This window comes from Podarcis melisellensis, assembly GCF_964234715.1.
Source record: "Podarcis melisellensis genome assembly, chromosome: 15".
NCBI lineage: Eukaryota > Metazoa > Chordata > Lepidosauria > Squamata > Lacertidae > Podarcis > Podarcis melisellensis.
Genome location: NC_138532.1, coordinates 36,332,720 through 36,354,857, shown reverse-complemented (window position 1 = coordinate 36,354,857; position 22,138 = coordinate 36,332,720). Strand labels below are relative to the sequence as shown.

The window sequence follows — 22,138 nt, the reverse complement described above, 5'->3', positions numbered from 1 at the left end:
TCCGTGGGTGTTAAGCGCCAAGATTGCGATGCGGCTCAGTCCACTTGGTAACTACAGAATTCAATACGTGGGCATCTTCTGAAGCGGCAGGAGAACTCGTGGTGAAGGGTGGGGGGGTGGAAAAGCTAAATTCAGCCTCCAGTAATTTTGCAAGCACGTTTCGGACATCTTTATCGGCGCCTCAGAGTTGTTAAACGCTTCTTGCTTCCGGGTGATCAAAAGCAGTGCTGGGGTCCTGACCTCCCTCGCTTCAGGAATCTCAATCTGTATTGCCTGGTCTGCCACGGGAGCCCTTTATGTTTGTTGCTCAAGGAAGGGATTTTGGGCAGACCCACGAGGAAATAGGGAGGGGTGTATCTCTGTGGGTTAAACCACAGAGCCTAGGACTTGTCAATCAGAAGGTTGGCGGTTCGAATCCCCACGACGGGGTGAGCTCCTGTTGCTCAGTCCCTGCTCCTGCCAACCTAGCAGTTCGAAAGCACGTCAAAGAGCAAGTAGATAAATAGGTACCACTCCAGCGGGAAGGTAAACGGCGTTTCTGTGCACTGCTCTGGTTCGCCAGAAGCGGCTTAGTCATGCTGGCCACATGACCCGGAAGCTGTACGCCAGCTCCCTCGGCCAATAAAGTGAGATGAGCGTGGCAACCCCAGAGTCGGCCACGTCTGGACCTAATGGTCAGGGGTCCCTTTACCTTTAAGGAGCTATTTGGCACCTAGCTTATACATCTGAGTTTCTAACACTGAACCACAGCCACTGTCATTGTGTTTTGCGACAGGAGCCTGATGGTAGTCAGAGGTAGTTCTTCATTTGTATGCCCAGCTCATCCCAGGTCATAGCTTAGGATGGGATGCAGTTAAGCAATGGGCTCCTCCCCCTGAAGCTCCATCTTGTAGCCTTGTAGTCTTCGCCATCCAGTCTCTTATTTTATACCTGGCTATGGTTGATGGACCACTGAGTCCATCCACCCTGAGCTTCCGGGGACACCCACACCAGAACTACACCGTCCTTTTGCTCCTATTGTTAAACAGGAGCCTGTGTTTGCTCTGAGACCACAGAACTCTGCAGCGGAGTGGGGTTTGCTCCTTGACACTCTTGCCTTCTTCTCTCCTCCCAGGGGTGGTGGAAGCTTGCCTTCTGCACATGCTCAAGAGACGGGCAGCCGGCTTCCTGCGGACCGACAAGATCGCCGCCCTCTTCACCAAGGTCGGCAAGACCTACGACGTTGCCAGCGACGTGTGCAGGAATGCCCAGGAGCTGCTGCAGCAGGTAGAAGGCAGGTGAGGGTTAAGGTCCGCCTCCGAAGGGATTCCGCAGCTCAGTGACGAAACCTTGTTTTGCAGAGTTTGCCCGCCCGTCCCCCAGCCCAGTCCCGGAGACAGATCTGCAGTGTTTTCTGCTGAAAGACTGGAGCGTGTTGATTTCTGCACACTGCAAAGGGCTGGCATCGGGGGGCATAGCTGTCAACTTTCAGATTTGAAAATAAGGGACCAGCAGCCTCGAAAATAAGTGATCAGCAGCCTCACTTGTCCCGGGGACAGTTTATGGGATATCTAACAATCCGGGAAAGCAGCGGGAAACGGCACTGGAATAAGGGAATTTCCCGCAAAAAAAGGGAAGGTTGACAGCTATGTTGGGGAGCGGTATCCTTGGGCAGCGGCCAAGGATCCCAGCACTCTCATGCCCCCCCCCCCAGCCTTGATGCCAATTTGCAGGAGCACATTTTAACAGACTGGCTCCAGGCACACATTGCAAGGCTAAGAGAGACCTTACTTGCACTCTTAAGAGGTCATCTCAGACAGGTTTTTCGGGTCCTTTTATTCCTTGCCCTGTTTAAATATTTGCTTCAGCTGTGCTGCCACATTTTGAACAAGTTTATATTTAAATAGCCCATGTGGTGATGTGAAAAGGTTCAGGCCATGCAGCAGATATTAAATCAGTGCTGAAAGGGGAGGGGGAGTGTTTATTTTAAAAACAAACAAACAAACATTTTATAATGTATATAAAATGGAGAGAACAACTCGTAACAGCAGACAGAAATCAAAAGGTGAAAAAAGAAAACTATAAAATAGGCACACAAAATGAGTACAGTCGCTCGGGTTTTAACACGGGGTTAAAATAACAAAATCCAAGTAAGGACTATCTGTATTATCAGATTATCACGTATAGTTCCTGAATTGCTAAACTGGTGACAAGGGTTGTCTTGAAAACGATGGTTGGGCATAAAAGAATGCCACAGCATTTTAAAAAGTGTTCTAGTCCTTCCTAAAATCTCAAATTATACATAATTTTCTCCATTATAGCTATATTCCGTACCATTAGTTTCCCAGTATCATCAATTTTGGACAACAATGGTTTATTTAGCAATATTTATCGTTTCTGTCAGAATCAAGCCATCCTTTGTTTTTGTGAATGCTCTAGGAGGCTACTCAAATTGGCAAGGTGTTATGGGGGGGGGGAGCCGATCTCTCTCGCACCCCTTCTCCTCTGAGACTTGTTCTGGTTTAACCCAGAATTCCCTGGGAACACACTGTTCTAGATGCTGACTGTTTTGTCTGTGTTAGCCCAGACCCCAAAGGCATGACCCCCAAAAGTGCAAGTGTGCCCATGTGCACGCTCATACACAAACACCCCCCTCAAAAGAATCCATCTTTCTTTTTTCCCTTTTCAGGTCACCTTTAAGAAAGCTGGAGAATATAGTGAGGAGTTTCAGCTATCAGCCAGCGCCTCTTTCTCTCCTCAGGTTACTAGTTTATGTCAAGTGAGAATAAGGTGGGGTAGTCCAGTCTACAGCAATCTGGTGCCCTCTGGATGTTTAGGACTACAACTCCCATCAGCCCCTGCTCCCAGGGACTGCTGGGAGTTGTAGTCCAGAGCATGCACCATATTGCCAAAGGCTGAGCTAGACAAATAAGGGTTTTTATTTTCTTTCCCGATAGTCCGGAAGATTGAAGGAGGGAGGAAAAATATTTCTGATGGATTATTTTTCTCCTCCTCCTTGCCCCCCCATCCATCCTCTCCAGTTTGAACTAGTTTACCAGTGTCAGTAAGGTTTGTTTTACTGCGAGCATGTTCTATCAGCTGTTGCTTTGACACTCTTTCGAAAACAGACCAATTAGGCCTTCTGGTTTGGAAATGGTAGCTCCAGTCAACGCACGAGCACAAGGTGAACATAACAGCATCACAAGTATGGTTCAAACACCTGCCTAATGCTAGAACAGGGAGATATCCAATGGAGCCAAATGTCGGACAATTCAGGGCAGATCGAAGGAAGTTTATGGAGCGCATAAACTGTGGAACTCACTGCCACAGGAGGCGGGGATGGCCACCAGCTTGGAGGACTTCTGAAGGCGATTAGACGAAATCAGGGACAAGGCTGTCAATGGCTACCAGCCATTTATAGGTGCTCTTCCCCCAGAAGTGACCCCTTGAGGGAATGCAGGCCTTGCATTTGGGGCGGGCACAGAGTTGTCAGTCCGTCTCCAGACAAATTAAACCGTGTTTGCGATGAAGCTTTTAAACTCTCTCTTTTTTGAGAGTTTTTGGGCTTTCTTTATTTCTCTTTAGCAGGAGAAGTCAGCCGGCTGGCCAGGAATCCCTCAAGAGGCAGGCGTCCACCACAAGCAAAGCCCCTGCCCTGACCCCACAAGCCGTCAAGCACATCTGGGTTCGCACCGCTCTGATCGAAAGGGTGCTGGACAAGATTGTGCAGTACGTGGTGGACAACTGCAGGTAAGGGACGTGCCGGAGCTTGGCTTTGTTTTGTTTTCCAAAAGGGAAGAGAGCCACGAGTGGCACATGCTGTCGTTATAAAAAAGCTATCAATGGCTGGGGGGGGGGGACCTTTTTCAGCCTGAGGGCTGCATTCCTTTCTGGGCAACGTTTCAGAGGCCATGTGCCACTAGTGGGCAGAGCAATGAATGGAGGCTCTCTCATCATTAGTAATAAATTTGATTTATTGCCCATCTTTTACCCCAAGACTCCAGAATGGACCATATTAATTTAAAAAGCAATGTTAAAAACAGTTAAAACAAATTAAAATCACAACTCGACTGAGTCCTTCTTTCTTTCTCTTTCTTTCTTTCTTTCTTTCTTTCTTTCTTTCTTTCTTTCTTTCTTTCTTTCTTTCTTTCTCATCTATCTAATCTGTATCTATCTATCTCTATCTATCTCTATCTATCTATCCATCATCTGTCTGTTATATATCTATATCTATCTATCTATCTATCTATCTATCTATCTATCTATCTATAATATCTCTATCTCTATCTCTATCTCTATCTCTATCTCTATCTCTATCTCTATCTCTATCTCTATCTCTATCTCTATATCTATATCTATCCATCGTCTGTCTATCATGTATCTATATCTATCTATCTATCTATCTATCTATCTATCTATCTATCTATCATTTATCTATCTATCTATCATCTATCATCTATCATCTGTCTGTCATCTATCTATCTATCATCTATCTATCTATCTATCTATCTATCTATCTATCTATCATCTATCTATCTTCTATCTATATCTATCATCTATCTATCTATCTATCATCTATCTATCTTATTTTCCTTTCTTCTGTTTCTTTTTTCCATCTTGCTTCTCTTCTCTTTGCTCCTGTTGCTTTTTCGATTAGATTTTTTTAAACACTTCTTTTATTCTGGCATTGGGCATCATCTTTGAGTATCAATAGCAGCACACCTGGGACTAGAGACGATGCTTTCCTTCTCACCGGTCGACGCAGAGCAGCTGGCTTCCGTGGCGCCAGTTCCCTTTCCATGTTAGCAATTCCATGCCTTAAAGAGAGGCTCCTGTGTGCTGTGCCCCCAAATCCGTACGAACAAATGCTGATGCTGCCTCTTTCATTTTTGTAAAAAAATTGCCTTATGGGCAGCAGCCAAGGCAGGCCACCGAGTTGCAAAGGCAGCCAGCCCACGGCTTCTTTTTTTTAAAACCAGAAAAATATTCCTGGGCGGTGGGAATGACATCAGCACTCTTAGGGGAAAGAGTGAGGACTCCTGTTCCCTCTAGTGGTGAAATGCCACCATTCCCACCATAGAATCAGAGGGATGTAGAATTGTAGACAAAAGGGGGGACATGGGTGGCGCTGTGGGTTAAACTACAGAGCCTAGGACTTGCCGATCAGAAGGTCGGCGGTTCGAATCCCCGCGACGGGGTGAGCTCCCATTGCTCGGTCCCTGCTCCTGCCAACCTAGCAGTATGAAAGTACGTCAAAGTGCAAGTAGATAAATAGGTACCACTCCGGCGGGAAGGTAAACGGCGTTTCCATGCGCTGCTCTGGTTCACCAGAAGCGGCTTAGTCATGCTGGCTACATGACCCGGAAGCTGTACGCCGGCTCCCTCAGCCCATAGATCGAGATGAGCGCCGCAACCCCAGAGTCGGCCACGACTGGACCTAATGGTCAGGGGTCACTTTACCTTTTAGATGGAAGGGTCCCTGAGGATCGTCAGGTCCAACCACCTGCGATACAAGAATATGCAGGGATAGAGCCTGCAGCCTTGGCATTATCAGCACCCACGCTCTAAGCCAGGCATAGGCAACCTCGGCCCGCCAGATATTTTTGGGACTACAACTCCCATGATCCTTAGCTAACAGGCCCAGTGGTCAGGGATGATGGGAATTGTAGTCCCAAAACATCCAGAGGGCTGAGGTTGCCTATGCCTGCTCTAAGCAGCTGAGCTAAGAAGTATGAGGGCAGACTGAGGTTGGTGGGGCAGACCTCCCATTTGCCGTAAGGCACCAGCCTCCACTCTGGCCTGGAGAACGGCTGCCAGTCTGAGCAGGCAAGCCTAGGCTCAAGGAGCAAATGCTTTGCCAGGGTATATAAGGCAGGGGCCCCTGTGTAAGAAAGCCAGCCCTGCTTTTTTCGTTTCCGGCTTCGCTCCTTTCAAAACGTGGCCTGTGTTTAAATAATAATAACCGGAAGAGCCTCTCTCTCCTCCGCACGGCAAACTTCATTAACGCGCGTGCTCCTTTTTTTCATTGAAAGGTAAATGTTATTTTATCGCCGGTCGTTTTGTGTGGTTGCTCTCTTCCAGCAAATATTACGAGAGAGAAGCTCTGCTGGCAGATCCGGTCTGTGGGCCCATCTTGGCTTGCCTTCTGGGTGAGCATCTTTCAAATGTTATTTCTGTGTGCTTTGGAAGAGCGCTGTTTTGACAGTCCCCATGTGGTTCGCCAAAAAGGCGTTTGCACAGATGATGAACGTGAGTCAAGAAACGTGATGCTATTGCACAAAGGAAGGAGCAAGGATTTGGGGAGAGGAAGGGAGAGGAGGTTTCGTCAAGCGATGGGCTCTATCTGAGGCACAGCTGAGCTTTTGGCATCAGCATCAACAATTTAAAAATCCCAATTTTTCTTTTCTGGTAAAAGAGGAGTGGGTTATATGTTCTATGGAGAACCTATGACTCTCTAGACATCGTTGGACTCCAACTCCCATCAGCCCCAGGCAACATGGCCAGTGGTTAGGGATGCTGGGAGCTGTAGTCCACAGCAGCTGACGGGCACCACTATTAGCTGTCCCTGATATAAAGGCTGATAGGTATTTAAATCCTGTTTTGCCAAGGCCCAAGATGCTGGACTTGGCAGACATCCACAGGCAATTAGTTGTGTAATCTGAGGGCCACCACTGAGAAGCTCCTGCCACCCTGAAGAGTTTCTCTGAGCGAAAAGTAAAGATGTTGCTCTTCTGCCAGTGGAAATCAAGCAGTACCCAAATTTGAGATAACGTGGCAAACCTTATTTGCCTGTTCCTTTAGACCAGGGATGAGGTCCTCCGGACGTCTTTGTACTCCAGATCCCACCAGCCAAAGCCAGTATGGCCCAGTAGTCAAGGATGATGGGCGTTGGGAGTCCCACAACATCTGGAGCCCCCATCACTGGCTTAGATCTCTTTAGCTGAGGAGAAGCTACTGGCTTTCTTCCACCCCTGAGAAGGCAAAAGGAGTTTCCCAATTCCATTCTCTCTCTCTCTCTCTCTCTGGTCTGTTCTCAGTTGGACCCTGTGCCCTGGAATACACCAAGCTGAAAACAGCCGACCACTTCTGGACAGACCCCTCGGCCGACGAACTGGTCCAACGGCATCGCATCCACGGAGCCCACGGCCGGCAAGACTCTCCGTCCAAACGGCCAGCGTTAGGAGTGGGTCCTTTTTCCTCCCTGATGTGGCAGCGCAGCCTTTTCCATCCCATGGCCCTTCAGATGTTTTGGGGCTATAGCTTCCATCAGGCCCAGCCAGATGATGGGAGCTGAAGTCCAGAATATCTGGAAGGGTGTGGCCAACATGGTTATAACCCATTTAGGCTGCATGCCCACTGTATGTCTAGGGCACTATTGAAGCACAGCTCTACCCCACGAATCCTTGGAAGTGTAGTTTGTTAAGGGCTCTGGGAATTGGATTTCTGTGGGTACGGGCGGGGGGGCAAACTACGGTTCTCAGAATTATCTGGGGAGGGTGCGCTTGAAATGCAGTATGGAAGCATTGGAAGGAATTCAACTTTGTGCTACGTTGAACGTGCTTTCTGTGCGAGCTTTTCAGCTTGCCAGACAGAACAACCTCCCCCTGGGCAGTGTTCTGGGGTTTTGCCTGAGTCCTCTTGAGCTGGTTATGGGGTGCAGGGGAGGCACAGAGGGAGGAGAGTGGGGTGATTAGCGAATGTTAGATTGATGCTGGATGAGAAAGTTAGGGGTTAAATAGCAACAATGGTTATGATTAAAGAAAATGAGGGTTAACAAAATTAAATTGAAAATAAGGGAAGGATTTGCTGATCAATTAATTAGACATGAGAATACAGAAAGGGGAGGCATGAGGAAGTCGGGAAAGTAAGTTATAAGAAATTAAGATCTGAAATTATACGTGTTGTATGTTTTTCTATGTTTTATGTTCTGTGTATTATTCTAAAAATTTGTGAAAATCTTAATAAAAATTTATAAAAAAAAAGAGAGTGGGGTGGGGTGGGAGTGGGAAGCCCATTGCAAAAGCAAAGGTTCTTGTGCAGGGCTTCCACCGATGGGACTCCTTAGGGGGCACCCACCCCTCAGACTGGAAATACTGTAGAATCATTGAATTGTAGAACTGGAAGGGACTCTGAGGAATGTGCAGCTCTTCCATATAGGGATCAACCTGAGATATATATATATATATATATATATATATATATATATATATATATATATATTCATAGAACTGAAAGTGATCCAAGGGGCCGTCTAGTCCAATTCCTGCAGGAGGATTGTAGTGCCCTCATTCATAGGCTGTGCTTCTATGCAACAAGGGATTCTCTCCCCCCACAAAACTCCCCCCTCTGCAAGTATTGGGCTTACTTGAAGGAAAGTCACTTTTTGCATGTATAGGGAATTTTTTTTAATGTTCGATGTTTTATTATGCTTTTATATTTGTTGGAAGCTGCCCAGAATTGCTGGTGTAGCCAAATCAGATGGGTGGTATGCTATTCTCCTCCTCCTCCTCCTCCTCCTCCTCCTCCTCCTCCTTCCAGAAGCATAAAACTGAACATTAAAATATAGCTGGACTTCTGAATACTCTTCCTTGGGCAGTGAAGCCCATCAAAATCAGTAGGATTTCCTTCTGAGGAATTCAGATGGCGGCCTTGCTGCGAAATGCGGCGCTGTTCCTCTTTCGGAAATCTAATATGGGGCGAAGCTTTTCCCCACCCCAGAAAAGGGCACTTCTCTTTGGTGTCTTGTATCACCATTGCCCATTGAACCAGCATGACCACGGGGACAGGATCAGGCGATTGCTTGAGTCTTGTTCCTTGCTGTGCTCCCCCCCCCCCAAAAAAAGTTGTGGCAGCAAATGCAGATCTATATGAGGAGATCGTGTCCTTCAAAGCTCCATTTGGGTTAGGGCAGAGTTTCTCAAACTTGGGTCCTCAGCTGTGTTTGGACTACAGTTCCCATCATCCCTGCTAGCAAGGGATGATGGGATTTGTAGTCCAAAAACCAACAGGAGACCCAAGCTTGGGAAACTCTGGGCCAAAGAATAACCACAACTTAACAATGAAAATATAATTAATGTGAGGCCGCCTATCTCAACAAAGCAGGTTATTCACAGTTTCCCATTGCAGCCAACGCAACGGTATCCTTACGTGTCCCCCCCCCCCCAGATACGGAAACGGCACTCCAGCGGAAGCATGTCGGAGGATCGCTTTGCTGCCTCGGCTAGGGATTACGTCGAGTCGTTGCACCAGAATTCCCGGACGCACTTGCTATATGGAAAGAACAACGTCCTGGTTCAGCCCGTAAGTGCTTGGATCGTGTGGCGTGGGGCAGAGGAGCACATCTGCCTGGGGGGACGTTTCATATTGGTGTTAGAAAGAGGAAACGGTGCCAGAAATCCTGCTTCTGTTCCCAGCCCCCATACAGCAAGCCCCCATACAGATCCTGCCCCCCCCGACTTGCGTGAGCTAGAGGGGTATGGGGGCTTGTTCAGTAGGGCTAGGGTGATGTATCTCAGCTGCTTCTTCCTCCCCTAAGGTGGAGAGAAAGAAGCAGCTGAGATACATTCTATACTGTGATATACAGTGGAACCTTGGTTCTTGAACTTAATCCATTCTGGAAGTCCGTTCGACTCCCAAAACCATTCTAAAACCAAGGCGCAGTTTCCGATTGGCTGCAGGAGCTGCGTCGGATGTTTGGCTTCCGACAAACGTTCGAAAACTGGAACGCTTACTTCCGGGTTTTCAGCGTTTGGAAGCCAATTTGTTCATCAACTAAGCCATTCAAGAACCAGGATTCCACTGTATCAGCATATCGCGTATTTAGCTACTGATATATCGCAATGCTGAAAACCAGATGTTAGCCAGCCCTGCTGTACCTTTAAAGCAGTATCATACCCCTTTAAGCAGCTGGGCCTTCACCCAAATAACTCTCCATGGGAAGCTCTGGGAATTGTAGCTCTGGGAGGGGAATAGGGGCCTCCTTGCAACTCTCAGCACCCTCAACAAACTACAGTTCCCAGGATTCTCTAGGGGCAGGCCATGAGTGTCCAGAGTGGTATGATGTGCAGTGCAGATGAACCCATGTTATATGATAGCCATGTTCAAATATATAAAAGGATCTCACATAGAGGAGGGAGAAAGGTTGTTTTCTGCTGCTCCAGAGAAGCAGACACGGAGCAATGTATCCAAACTACAAGAAAGAAGATTCCACCTAAACAGTAAGAGCTGTTTGACAGTGGAATTTGCTGCCAAGGAGTGTGGTGGAGTCTCCTTCTTTGGAGGTCTTTAAGCAGAGGCTTGACAACCATATGTCAGGAGTGCTCTGATGGTGTTTCCTGCTTGGCAGGGGGTTGGACTCGATGTCCCTTGTGGTCTCTTCCAACTCTATGATTCTATGATTCTATAACCCAAGTTTAAGTCACTTTTAGCCTGTCGCCTTGATAATCCCAACAACGTACTGAAGGAGAGAAAAGAGTCTGGCGAGGGGTATATATTAATTCACCTCGTTTGCCAATATCACGATCTCTCCAGAATCTTGGCTGTTAAGTGCATCATCACAAGCCAGCTGGGGACATGTGTCGCTTCACATCAGAATTAAAAGATATGAAGTGGACACTGACAAGGGAATTCATTTAAAGACATGAGTCACAAACAGGACAGAGAGGGTTGGAAGCATTGCGATGAGTCACCAATTCATGCAAGTCAATGAAGGGAAGACCAGAATGTTGGCTTCATTTACATCTAGGTACCTGGGTCAAGGAGACCCCGGCTTTGACATCACACGTCTCCTATTTTTGGTCCCCTTTCCTCTCCCTCGCTCTCTGTCTCTTTGCTGTGCTCAACAGGACATCTCGCAGCCTTACTGATCCTTCGCAGCTGCCTAGAAGCTGGCTGTGCATTCGAAGTTGAGGACAAACAACAGAGAAATGTTATACCTCCCTCTCTCCTAACAATAGAATTGGCGGAACATCTACGGAAGCTGGATGTCGGGAGATTCAGGACTGATGAAATGAAGTCCTTCTTCGCACAGTCAGAGCATAGTTAAATTGCGGGACTCTCTCTCAGAGGAGGCAGCGATGACTAATGGCTTGGATGGCGTTAATAGAAGATTAAATCAATTCTTGGAGGAAAATGTTCTAGTGCTATGAGAGAGGGAGCAAAAGATTTTTCTCTGCTTGCTTTCTGATTTGCAGCCCAGGGCCTCACCTGCTCCCAGTTTCTTTCCAGTTCAAAGCCGTGCTGTTGAAAGGTTTGAAGCCCTTTGGGGATGGATGTGCAGAGGCAGTGTCCCAAATAATAATAATAATAATAATAATAATAATAATATAATTTATTATCTATTCCCTGCTCATCTGACTGGGTTTCCCCAGCCACTCTGGTCGGTTCCCAACAGAATATGAAAGCACAATAGAACATCAAACGTTAAAAACTTCCCCAAGCAGGGCTGCCTTCAGAAGTCTTCTAAAAGTCAGATAGTTGTTTATTTCCTTGACATCTGATGGGAGGGCGTTCCGCAGGGTGGGTGCCACCACCAAGAAGGCCCTCTGCCTGGTTCCTTGTAACCTCACTTCTTGCAGGGAGGAAACTGCCAGAAGGCCCTTGGAGCTGGACCTCAGTGTCTGGGCTGACCAGAGCTCTTCTCGTTTTTGCAGTGCACAACGTTGCTCTCTTTCTCCTACATTTGTCCTAAACCGTTTCCTCTCCTCATTATTTGGCTGGCTTCCCAAACAGAAAGATGACATGGAGGCCATCCCGGGCTACCTCTCTCTCCACCAGTCGGCCGATTCCCTGACTCTGAAATGGACGCCGAACCAGCTCATGAACGGGACGCTGGGGGACTCGGAGCTTGAGAAAAGGTAAGACGCGGTAGTGTAAGAAAGAAGTCTGGCAGGCAGGGGCTGGCTGAGGGCAGACTGGGCTTGTTTGGGGCAAGCACCCCATTCGCTGTAATGCACCAGTGGGGAACCTCAGGCCTGGGAGGGGAGTGCAGATGTGGTCCTCCCGGGGCTCTCTGCCTGGCTGTCACAGACCGGCTGGACACCTAGGAACGCTGAAAGGAACCAGCTGGGGAACCCCCAAGGGAAGAAGACTCAGAGCCCAGGGAGTGGTGGTGGACTGACAATGAGGGGGAAGAGGGAGAAGACTGGGAAGAGGAGGTAGTTTCGGAAGATGAGGTCTCCCAGAACCAGAAGAGGGCTGAAATGGGTGGGGCAGTGGCAGGCTACATGCAGGCACAGTCTCTGATTGCTTGGGGAAGGTCCTGGAGAGGAGGAGACATAAACAGGTGTGGGGAGGTGGAGGCCTTTAGTCTCTGATTTTCATGGAGTAAGACTACTAGGAATGAGCTGCTTGGTCTCCTGCCAAGTCTGGGAAGGTCGTGCTTTTGCTAATAAAGAGATAACTTCAGCTTTGAATGGTGTGATTTACTGCTGGGTCGCACTTTGACACAGGCCTTCAGATCTCTTTGCAGGCCACACCCCTCCCTGGCTCTGCTTTGTTGCTCCCCAGGCTAGGATGTGTCTTTGAACCATGATACTGCCTCTTTCTCACCTGGGCAGAGGACAGAGAGGGACATGTGCAAAACCCCTCTAGCCCCAAAGCGGGTGCTTTGTGCTGATAATTTTGTGTGTTGTGCGTTGCCTTGACAAAAGCTTGGATTATAAACCAATCAATCAAACAAGTATCTGAAGAAATGTGCATGCACACGAAAGCTTATACCCAGAACAAACTTACTTGTTCTCTAAGGTGCTACTGGACAATTTTTATTTTATTTTTAGTAATTAAACAAATTTATGTTGGGTTGACAGGGCCTTGAAGAAATGATCACCTCTTGTATTTCTGTTTGTTTATCTTATTACATGCGTTCAGCATCTACTGGGACTATGCCTTGATTGTGCCATTTAGCCAAATCGTGTGCATCCACTGCCATCAGCAACGTAAGTATCATACACCCTTTGTCATGGGGAATCTGGGACCTTCCAGAGGGTTTCTGGACCATATGCACTTTCTCCGGTCAGTATGCAGATTCTCCAAGACACATGCCACCTTTTCCAATTTCTTGTTCAGCAGTGTGCAATCTGCACTCCTCAGGCTGCTGCTGGTCCGCTGCCTAATCTTACACGGCCCACAACAAACCTTCCTATTGACTGGAGAAAATGCATATTGCCCAGAGATGTACAAAATTCAGTCACAATATTCACATCATTGAGGGCGAGAGGTGGGGTCTTGTTGTCTGGGCAGCCCAGGACCTCCATACACACTGCCCAGGCTTGCACCCTGGGGAGGTCAAACGCTTATGCACATTCTCCAAGACTTGTTGGGGATTATGCACAATGACAAGAGAATGTACAAAATTCAGTCGCAATATGCACTTCTCCAAAGCCTTTTGGGGATTATGAATATTGACCAGGAAATGTGATTCATGGAAAGATTATGTGCACATTCTCCCTGAGGCCTGGTAGGAATGTGCACAATGGCCAGGTTTCCCCCCCCCCACATTAACCACTCTACTTAGATTCCTCCTGACGTACGTAAACAGAGCTAACATTGAGGCATATTCATTCCTGCAGCAGAGCGAGGGGGGACGTTGGTTCTGGTGAGTCAAGATGGCATCCAGCGGCCCCCGCTTCACTTCCCGCCTGGCGGACACCTCCTTGCCTTCCTTTCTTGCCTTGAAAATGGCCTTCTGCCTCGTGGACAGTTGGAGCCTCCACTGTGGTCCCAGCAGGGAAAGGTGAGACCTCTAGCCTGGTAAATAACGCCTTCCATATGGACCTGACAGGACAGTAATGGGTAACCTCCGGCTCTTGTGATGTCACTGGACTCCAGTTCCCATCAGCCACAGCAGCCAGCAAGGCCGATGGAGAGGGATGATGGGATTTGTAGTCCAGCAGCATCTGTAGAGTCACAGGTTCCCCATCTTTCAGCTGCACCTGTAGGGATCCATGCAGAGCGTCCCCATAAGCTGTGTGAGGTGCTTTGCAGCCCCAGCAATCCACTCCCTGTTGGGCCTTCAAAGCTTGCTTATACCTGCACTGTTTAATTTCAAGCAGCAATTGATAGGTGGGCGGCCCATCGACCTGCCCAGTTCCCCACTCTGCTGTGTCCAATCAGGGTCTCTCTTCCAGTCTCTACCAATCATATGCTTACCAGCTCTCGACGGCTATGTACCTCGCCCAACCAACTAGTACTCGGTTATATTTCATGAAGGGGGAGGTTGTATTTTGGCAAGCAGCTGCTGAGAACTGCTCCACTGTAGGGTGGAGCGCTGCTGCTTGGGAGCCAGCCACCCAGCTGTGCCCTTTTCCAGGATATCCAGTCCAGTCCACCACCCGCAGTTAGTCACTTTGGACTGTTTGAGGATGCAATCGGCAAACCCCAGGATATCCAAACCTTCGCAGACCTTTGTGTGTTCGTCTGTGTGTGTGGGGTGCCATTATGGCTATATAACTGATGGCACGCCCTTGTTGCACATCAAAAATAGCCAGAGCAAGATAGACCATTCCTCCTTCTCCATGAGAGGCCAAAAAGAGCCCTGCTAGATTGCACCAAAGTGCCATCTAAGCTAGAAGCCTATTCTCATAGTGGCCAGCCGAATGCTCTTCAGAAGCCCCCAGTCAGGCCTTGAAGGTTATATTGCCCTCTCCGAGTTGTTGCTCCTTGGCAACTGGTACTCACTGATAGACTGCCTCTGAACATGGAGGTTTCATCTTAGCCATTGATAAAGAGACTGCCCTGCTCCATTTGCCACCTCTTCCGGCTATTGACTTCCACATCTTGCAAGGAAGTCCTCCTTTGGCCTGCCCTGGATTTACTGCTTTGTCGGGTAACCCCTGAGATCTAGTGTCATGAGAGAGGGATTTAGAACTCTCTACTACAGCCTCTCTCTGAGTCACATCCTGTTGGATTGCCCTGTTTTACATTGTAGGGCAAAGTTTTCCCCAAACTCCGGAAACGGAACACCCACAACAGGTCTGTGGATCTGGAAGAAATGCCGGTGGCTGTGGAGACAGCTGCAGATTACGTCTTCAGGATCATTTACCCAGGCCATAGGCATGACAACAGTAAGAACCTCCTTTGTTTTGATTTTTCATTTTACGTAGATGACGGTAATTTCTTTGGTAGCGGCGACATTGAGGATTTCCTTGAAGTTTTTAATCTTATTTAGAACATTTGCACCGTGCCTTTTTGACTTAAATTGCCCTCGAGGCAACGTAAAAATAGATCACACCATAAAATACAGCGCCGTTAAAAAATAATAATTAATGAACTACCATCAGGGTCAGGGGTGGGGAACCTGTGGCCTTCTATTCTTATATCAATTTTATTAAGAGTTTTCAACATATGATATAATAAAAACCCAATTAGTCTAAAAAGAGAGATAGAGAGACTTACCAGCAAATTGACATTGCATTTGATTTTCCATGAGAAATTTTCACGTACAGAAAATTGTGAGTTGCGGCATTCAATGCAGTCATTGGCAGCATGCTTCTCTCTTTTTAAAAAATAAAAATAAAATAAAATGGAAGGATCGACCACAGGGAATGAGAACCTGCAACCCTTCAGATGCAGATGGACTCCCAAAACCAACAGTCCCAGCCAGCATGGTTAGTGACTAGGGGTGATGGGAGTTGTAGTCCAATGATTCATCATGCCATGGATGTGTTAGCTGAGATTCCTGCATTGCAGGGGCTTGGTCTAAAGGACGTCATGGTCCCTTCCAGCTCTACAAATCTGTGATTCTGGAAGGTTGTTTGTGACATTGAGGGTGGGGAGATGTATACAATTGTGTGCAGTCTTCCTTGACTGGCTGAGTAGGCAAGCCATCTTTTGACAACTTTTGGAAGCACCAACCCCAGTTGTTGCGCCGTTCATGCTCAGCTCTTAGCGATGGATGAATGGGCCTTTGGTTGGAAGGTGGGCCTTCCTACCAATCCATGATGTCAGAATCTTGTGTTTGCCCCCTTGTGGAGGGGAGGACCCGGTTCCCTTTGCTTCAGACATGTCCTTTCAAAGCTTGACTGGTGGATCCCAATGCCCGTTTTGTTTTTCTTATTCCTCTTTCACTATTTTCTTTGAGCAGTAACTATTAACTACCACCACTTAGCTGCCAGCCGCTCTGCCTCCGTCGACGATGACGAGGACGACGAAGACAAGCTGCACGCAATGCTATCCATGATCTGCAATCGGAACCTCACAGATCCTAAAAGGATGAAAGGTTTTTATCCTTCTCCCCCCGCAACCCCACTCCCTCTTCATCCCCACCCCCTGGCAGCTCCAGAGCAAAACATACTTTCTCACACTCGCACGCAACGTGCAACGGTGCTGGCGTTGCTGCAGCCTTGATGCGCCTCCTTCCGGGTCAGAGGAATTGCAAGGAAAAGGGAAACCTAAGAGACCAGTGGCTCTTTTGCCCCCTGTTTCCGTTACAGTCACTAACTCCTTTCTCTTCTCTGCTTAGATCAGCGGTTCTCAACTTTGGGTCCCCAAATGTTGTTGGACTACAACCCCCATCATCCCTGAGCTCTGGCCTTGCTAGCTAGGGGTGATGGGAGTTGTAGTTCAACAACATCTGGGGACTTACAGGTTGAGAAAGGCTGGCTTAGATGGTAGTCTGCACTCAGTACTCAGGAACCTTGAACCAGAAAAGCTTGAAGACATGGCTGTCCACAGTGGGGTGGCAGTGAAGAAGGGGGTAGTTGCCCCCATCCTGCTGGGCCACCCATAATCCCTACAATCCCAGTTTTCATTTTTTAAAACAAGGTTTCTCGCATTTGTCGAACCTGAGATGACAGGCAAAATGTCTGGGTTTGTTTCTAATTTCTTTAGAGAGCAACTTGCCTGTTCCTTCCTTTTTCATTATGTTATGTTGTTATGTTATGTTATGTTGTTGTTATGTTATGTTATGTTTTATGTTGTTATGTTATGTTATGTTATGTTATGTTATGTTATGTTATGTTATGTTATGTTATGTTATGTTATGTTTGTAGGGTTTACTTTGCTGTCCCCACATCTGCCCCTCCAAATTCCTGCCCATGCCTCTAAGGCGGTGTGTGCAAAGGCCTCTTCAGGCGGACAAGGGAACTGCGGGTGTAACATCGGGCCTCCTGATTGGCAGCCTATGTGAAGCTTCTAGATTGGTCAGGCCTGATATAAATACTCAGAGTTGAGTCTTTTTTGCGGGTCGAATGCCTTTTCTCGTACCAGCATTACTCAAAAACCAGGCTTATACTGTAGGCAGTGAAGCTGCAACCCTCCAGATGGACTCCCAACCACCGTAGCAAACGATGGGAGTTGTGGCACAGCAAGATCTGGAGGGTCACAAGCTTCCTACCCCTGCCACTCCAGGAAAACCATTGTTAAAGTTTGTGGGTCGTAAATCCTTTGACCCACTGAGTCTGCTGCAACGGCCCTGCAATAAATCTGAATTTATTGCCACTCCAACAACCTTCAATGGCGCCCACAAGCTTCCACTCGCGCGCTGCCACTCTTCTCAGTTGCCGGATAATAGCAGAGTTCACACGCAGCGTAAAATGGCTTGCCTGTGTCGACATAGTGTCTTCAATAACTCAGCTCGACACCAGTGCTTCTATTCTAACACTCTTTATTTAGAAGCATAACAAACAGAAAAGAAAACCTACAGAATCTAGCTGTGTGTTCGCAGCTTTCTGTCTCTAACAAAAACGAAACTACCTTGCCCACGTTCTGAGATAGACTGCTCTCCAGAGAGAGCTCAGCCCCCACAGAGCACAGATGAAAGGGAAATGCCCGGATCATGTGGGCAGTGCACCCAGTTAATAAGAACACTTTTGGAGTGTTAACTCTTGACTGTCCAGAGCCATAACAACCATTACCGCATGTCTGAATCTGTCCACAGTCGGGCTCCGACAACTGGTATCTGGGCGGATTCAAAACGGTGAAGAAGGCAATTGGGGCGCCAGATTAAAGCCCGAGCCTCTGTCCTCCCATCCTATTCCAACACGAATGGAGGACCATTTGTAACCTGAGGGCCTCATTCACCTCTGGGAAGCCTTCTGGGGGCCAAATGCTTGTGGTGGGCGTGGCCAGAGGTAAAAGGGGGTGGAGCGACAGGCAGTCATACTACCTGTTGTACAGTGGGCTAGTTTCTACAGATATACCCTCCTGCATGCAGGCAAGTAACAGGCATGGTCAAGAGTTCGAAGACACATCCCAGCCAGGCAGAAAACACACAGGGGTGATGTGAAGTAGGGCCAGTGAAGGGTGTGGCCTGGCTTGAGTTCTCAGGGCCGAACGGAGAAGCTTGGAGGGCCACATTTCTCTTCCCCCCTGCCCCACTCCCAGGACTGAGGTTGCTTTGTCCTCCTATGGCCTGGTGCTTTGTCACTCCAGCGCACTCGGTCAGCAACATTTGCTGTCTGGATGAGCAAGCAGGGAAGGGCATGGAATCATAGAATTGTAGAGTTGGAAGAGACCCCGAGGTTCATCTAGTCCAACCTCCGTGTGCACCTACATGTCAATAGCTCCACACACCTACATGCATGTGTGCAAGAGCCACGTGGCATCCAGAACGCACACCCTCCATAGGGCTGAGGGTGGGGCACTCCAAAACGCCCGAAAAGTAGCAATATTGGCAGCCAGGGCTGCCATACTTGTAGCCCTTTTTAAATTGACTTGGGTTATTCTTTGTTTTGTCCTGCAGGCTTTCTATGGCCACTTTGCACATCTCTCTTTGGAGAGAGGAAAATGCGGGATATAAATCTGATGGCAAACAAGCAAAATAAATATTTTTTTAAAAGAAATACCCCCAAAGTCAGTTTCTCTCTCTCTCTCTCTCTCTCTCTCTCTCTCTCTCTCTCTCTCTCTCTCATAAATAAATCAATCTATAGTGTCAGGAACATGATTTCTTAGGGATAAAGGGAAGAAAATCCATTCACATATAAAATTAGCATGTCAGGAAGAAGACTAAGTCTCCCTGACTTTCTAGTTTTCAGTGTACGGGGAATGTTTATAGAGGAGCCCAGTGCACATTGGAAATGATGGGACAAAAGGCAAGGAGCCCAACAGTAGGTGGCGCCAGAGCCAATGACAGGCAGAGCCAACTCATGCTAGTTTTGTCTCCCTCCTCTTCCCTGCTACAAGAGGCAATACTGGGACCAAAGATGAGAAAACCGACAGGTTGTTCTGCCAAGCAATGCACGCTACTTAAGCAGATGCCATAAGACCTTGAAGTCCAGATTCTCTCCTTACCCAGCCCACCCCTGGCGCCTTGACCATTCCTCTGGACAGCATAATGACAGCACTCTTGCACCCACCTCGCTCTCCATTTTGCTTTTGAGTTCCTTGCCACCCCCTTTTGACATTTCTTGCATGCGGCTGAAAATCTGGCCATTGATCAGGAAGATTTGCGGAAACCCGATTTAAAAGAAAAACAAAAAGCAAAAACAAACAAAAATGAGCTCTCGTTTCTGAAGATGCTGTTCACTCTAATTCTTCACCAGTTCTGGTACCTTTCATCTGAATTCTTAGGTTCTGTGGGGTTCACCTTAAAAGGATATGGTTTCTTTTAATCAATAAAGACCTTCCAAAGCTGTCTTTTTCTTGTCTTGTGGAGGGGTGGGGGGGAGAAGGGGAGGAAAAACCCAAACCACACTCCCCACCCCTTTAAGATTGGTTGGCCAAACGGATTTGGGGTGGGGGAAGTTGCCATAAATACTGGCTTGTTCAGCTCCTTCCTGAAGAATTAAGGTGAAGAGCATTTTTTATCCTCCCTGCTCGCTTCTGTTTTAATGGAGTTTGGCTTCTATAGCATGAACACGACACCTCTCTCTCTCTCTCTCTTCTTCTTTTTTTATAATACTAACCGCATTCTCCGATCCAACCCATATACCTTTCTGTTAACACTTTCTGTTGCAATAATAGCTGAATCCATTAACTGCTCTAACCCCACCCTGAAACAGGCCACTTTTTGGAAACGTGAATACACGCTGTGTCGGCTAGCCAAGTTGCATGTTTTGGAGTTCCTCCTCCGTTCTTATTTTCTAACCCTTTCCTGCCAAAATCTGAAAGCGCAGCCGTGGGGAGATAACCTCGCCAACCCGCATCTTGCTTGCATGTTTTCGGTACAGCTGCCTGGTTTGGGCCCAAGCCATTTGCCTTAATGGACATCATGGATGAGCTGACAGCCAGTTGTTTATGAAAGGCATCATCTGGTTTAAAAAGAGGGAGCGGTTCCCCAGCCTGGTGCCCTCCAGATGCCACAGACTACAACTCCCATTATCCCCGACTACGAGCCATCCGACCGCGGATGATGGGAGTTGTAGTCCAACACACCTGGAAGGCACCATGCTGACTCTCTGTGGCTTACGGAATCAGGGTCGCAATGTTTACTTTTTCTTTTTCTAGCTATATTTGCCCCAAATGGAGCAAAACAGAAGCAGGGAGAAATTAAAGTGCTGCAACTTGTTGGTGTTGGTCGGGGGTGTATCAGAGGGGAAGCACACTGCAAATCTTTGCAGCATATTTCTCCTCTTCCCTCCCCTCCAAATCTCAGCCCAAAGGACTGATATAGGATATAGCGCTAAATATTTCTCCCTCTCCCCCACCTCCCCTCCATTTCTCTCTTTTGCCTAGATATCGGCGACACGTCAGAGATGCAGGGGTTTGGGGCCAGCTTGTTGTCGTGGCAACTGGACCCGTGCAGCCAGGGGTCCTCCTGCCTCTCGTGCTCCACCGGCAGCTCCCCTTACGACGTTCCCAGCTGCTGCACCTGCATCCATGACAGGTGAAATGAACTGCCCATCTGTTGACCTTGTTTTTTGGGGGGGGCTCTCTGTGTTAGTGCAAATATCAAAGAATAAGTGCATTTCAGTTTGCATACGGCTGTGGGAAGTGCAGATTTTACAGATCTGTGCTTTAAGCGCGTACTGAATCTACCGTACTTTTTGCTCTATAAGACGTACCAGACCATAAGACGCACCTAGTTTTTGGAGGAGGAAAACAAGGGGGGGGGGGAATTCTGAATCTCAGGAGCCAGAATAGCAAGAGGGATCGCTGCACAGTGAAAGCAGCAATCCCTCTTGCTGTTCTGGTTTCTGGGATAGCTGCGCAGCCTGCATTCGCTCCATAAGACGCACACACATTTCCCCTTACTTTTTAGGAGGGAAAACGTGAGTCTTATAGAGCAAAAAATACGGTACTTCATCCCTCATTGCTAGCGTGCACGGTTTGGCGGCAATCGCGTGATTGACGAGGGTTCATTCACAAAACTGTTGAGAACACAGAAAAACAAAATTAGTGTAATCAGCACTGTCTCTGTGCTTTCTTTTCAACCTCACTGTTTACAACACACACACCTCCAATGATAAACTCAGGAGCTGCACCATACATCTGATGAAGCAGACTGTAATCTATGAAAGCTTATGCCAGGCTATTGAGAAGTTTCTTCTAAAAATAAATTTTAACATGTGCATTTGTCAGTTTAAAGCCTTTGGATATTTTTTTCAACAGGACCCCTCTAAAAATGTTATGCCAAAGCATGAAGAAACAGATTATTTCCAGAGCCTTCTATGGATGTAAGTAAATGTTTGCAAGTTTGGGGGGGGGGGCGTTGTAAGTCCGCTGTCCCAATTGAGATGTATCGTGTTTTGCTTGGAAATAAGTCTTCCGATGTTTGAAAGAGACTCCTCTTTCTCTCTCAGAGCTACAATTCCTAGAGGACCCCAGGGATTAATGGTTAAACCGCTCTGGGAATTGTAGCTCTGTGAGGGGAACAGGTACCAATGGAAAGTTCTCTCCTGGAGCGAATAACATGCTGGGACGTGGGGTGATATTCAAGGGTGATATTTAGGGGAGCAGATAGTGCTGTGGTCTAAACCACTGAGCCTCTTGGTCTTGTCATTCAGAAGGCTGACAGTTTGAATTGACATGATGGAGTGAGCTCCCATTGCTCTGTCTCAGCTTCTGTGGACAAACGCCAGCTCCCTCAGCCTGAAAGCAAGATGAGCGCCGCACCCCATAGTTGCCTTTGACTGGACTTAACCATCCAGGGGTCCTTTACTTTTACCTTTGCCTTTTTATTCAGTGGTACTGCAATGCATAGAGAAGGGTCTTAAAAGCCCTTCCCCTCTTAAATCAACAACAATGGGATATCAGCTCTGCCCAAGGCATGACGGATAACAGC

At 47.7% G+C, this 22,138-nt stretch overlaps 1 protein-coding gene across 9 annotated transcripts in view; it reads left to right on the top strand.

Moving 5' to 3' along the window:
* The window catches only part of SGSM2 (small G protein signaling modulator 2), an 80,265-nt gene that overhangs the window by 40,222 nt on the left and 17,905 nt on the right, over positions 1-22,138 (top strand). For 2 of the 9 annotated variants that reach the window (XM_081890228.1, XM_081890223.1), the window contains exons 3-15: positions 1,115-1,277; positions 2,669-2,740; positions 3,565-3,729; positions 6,061-6,128; positions 7,017-7,162; positions 9,145-9,279; positions 11,710-11,834; positions 12,847-12,914; positions 13,548-13,711; positions 14,906-15,041; positions 16,061-16,195; positions 20,590-20,740; positions 21,466-21,530. In XM_081890228.1, coding sequence (XP_081746354.1) covers positions 1,115-1,277; positions 2,669-2,740; positions 3,565-3,729; positions 6,061-6,128; positions 7,017-7,162; positions 9,145-9,279; positions 11,710-11,834; positions 12,847-12,914; positions 13,548-13,711; positions 14,906-15,041; positions 16,061-16,195; positions 20,590-20,740; positions 21,466-21,530 — 1,593 coding nt within the window. Of the gene's footprint in view, positions 1-1,114; positions 1,278-2,668; positions 2,741-3,564; positions 3,730-6,060; positions 6,129-7,016; positions 7,163-9,144; positions 9,280-11,709; positions 11,835-12,846; positions 12,915-13,547; positions 13,712-14,905; positions 15,042-16,060; positions 16,196-20,589; positions 20,741-21,465; positions 21,531-22,138 lie in introns of those variants that run through there. The other 7 variants (XM_081890224.1, XM_081890225.1, XM_081890227.1 and 4 more) reach the window with 7 other exon arrangements.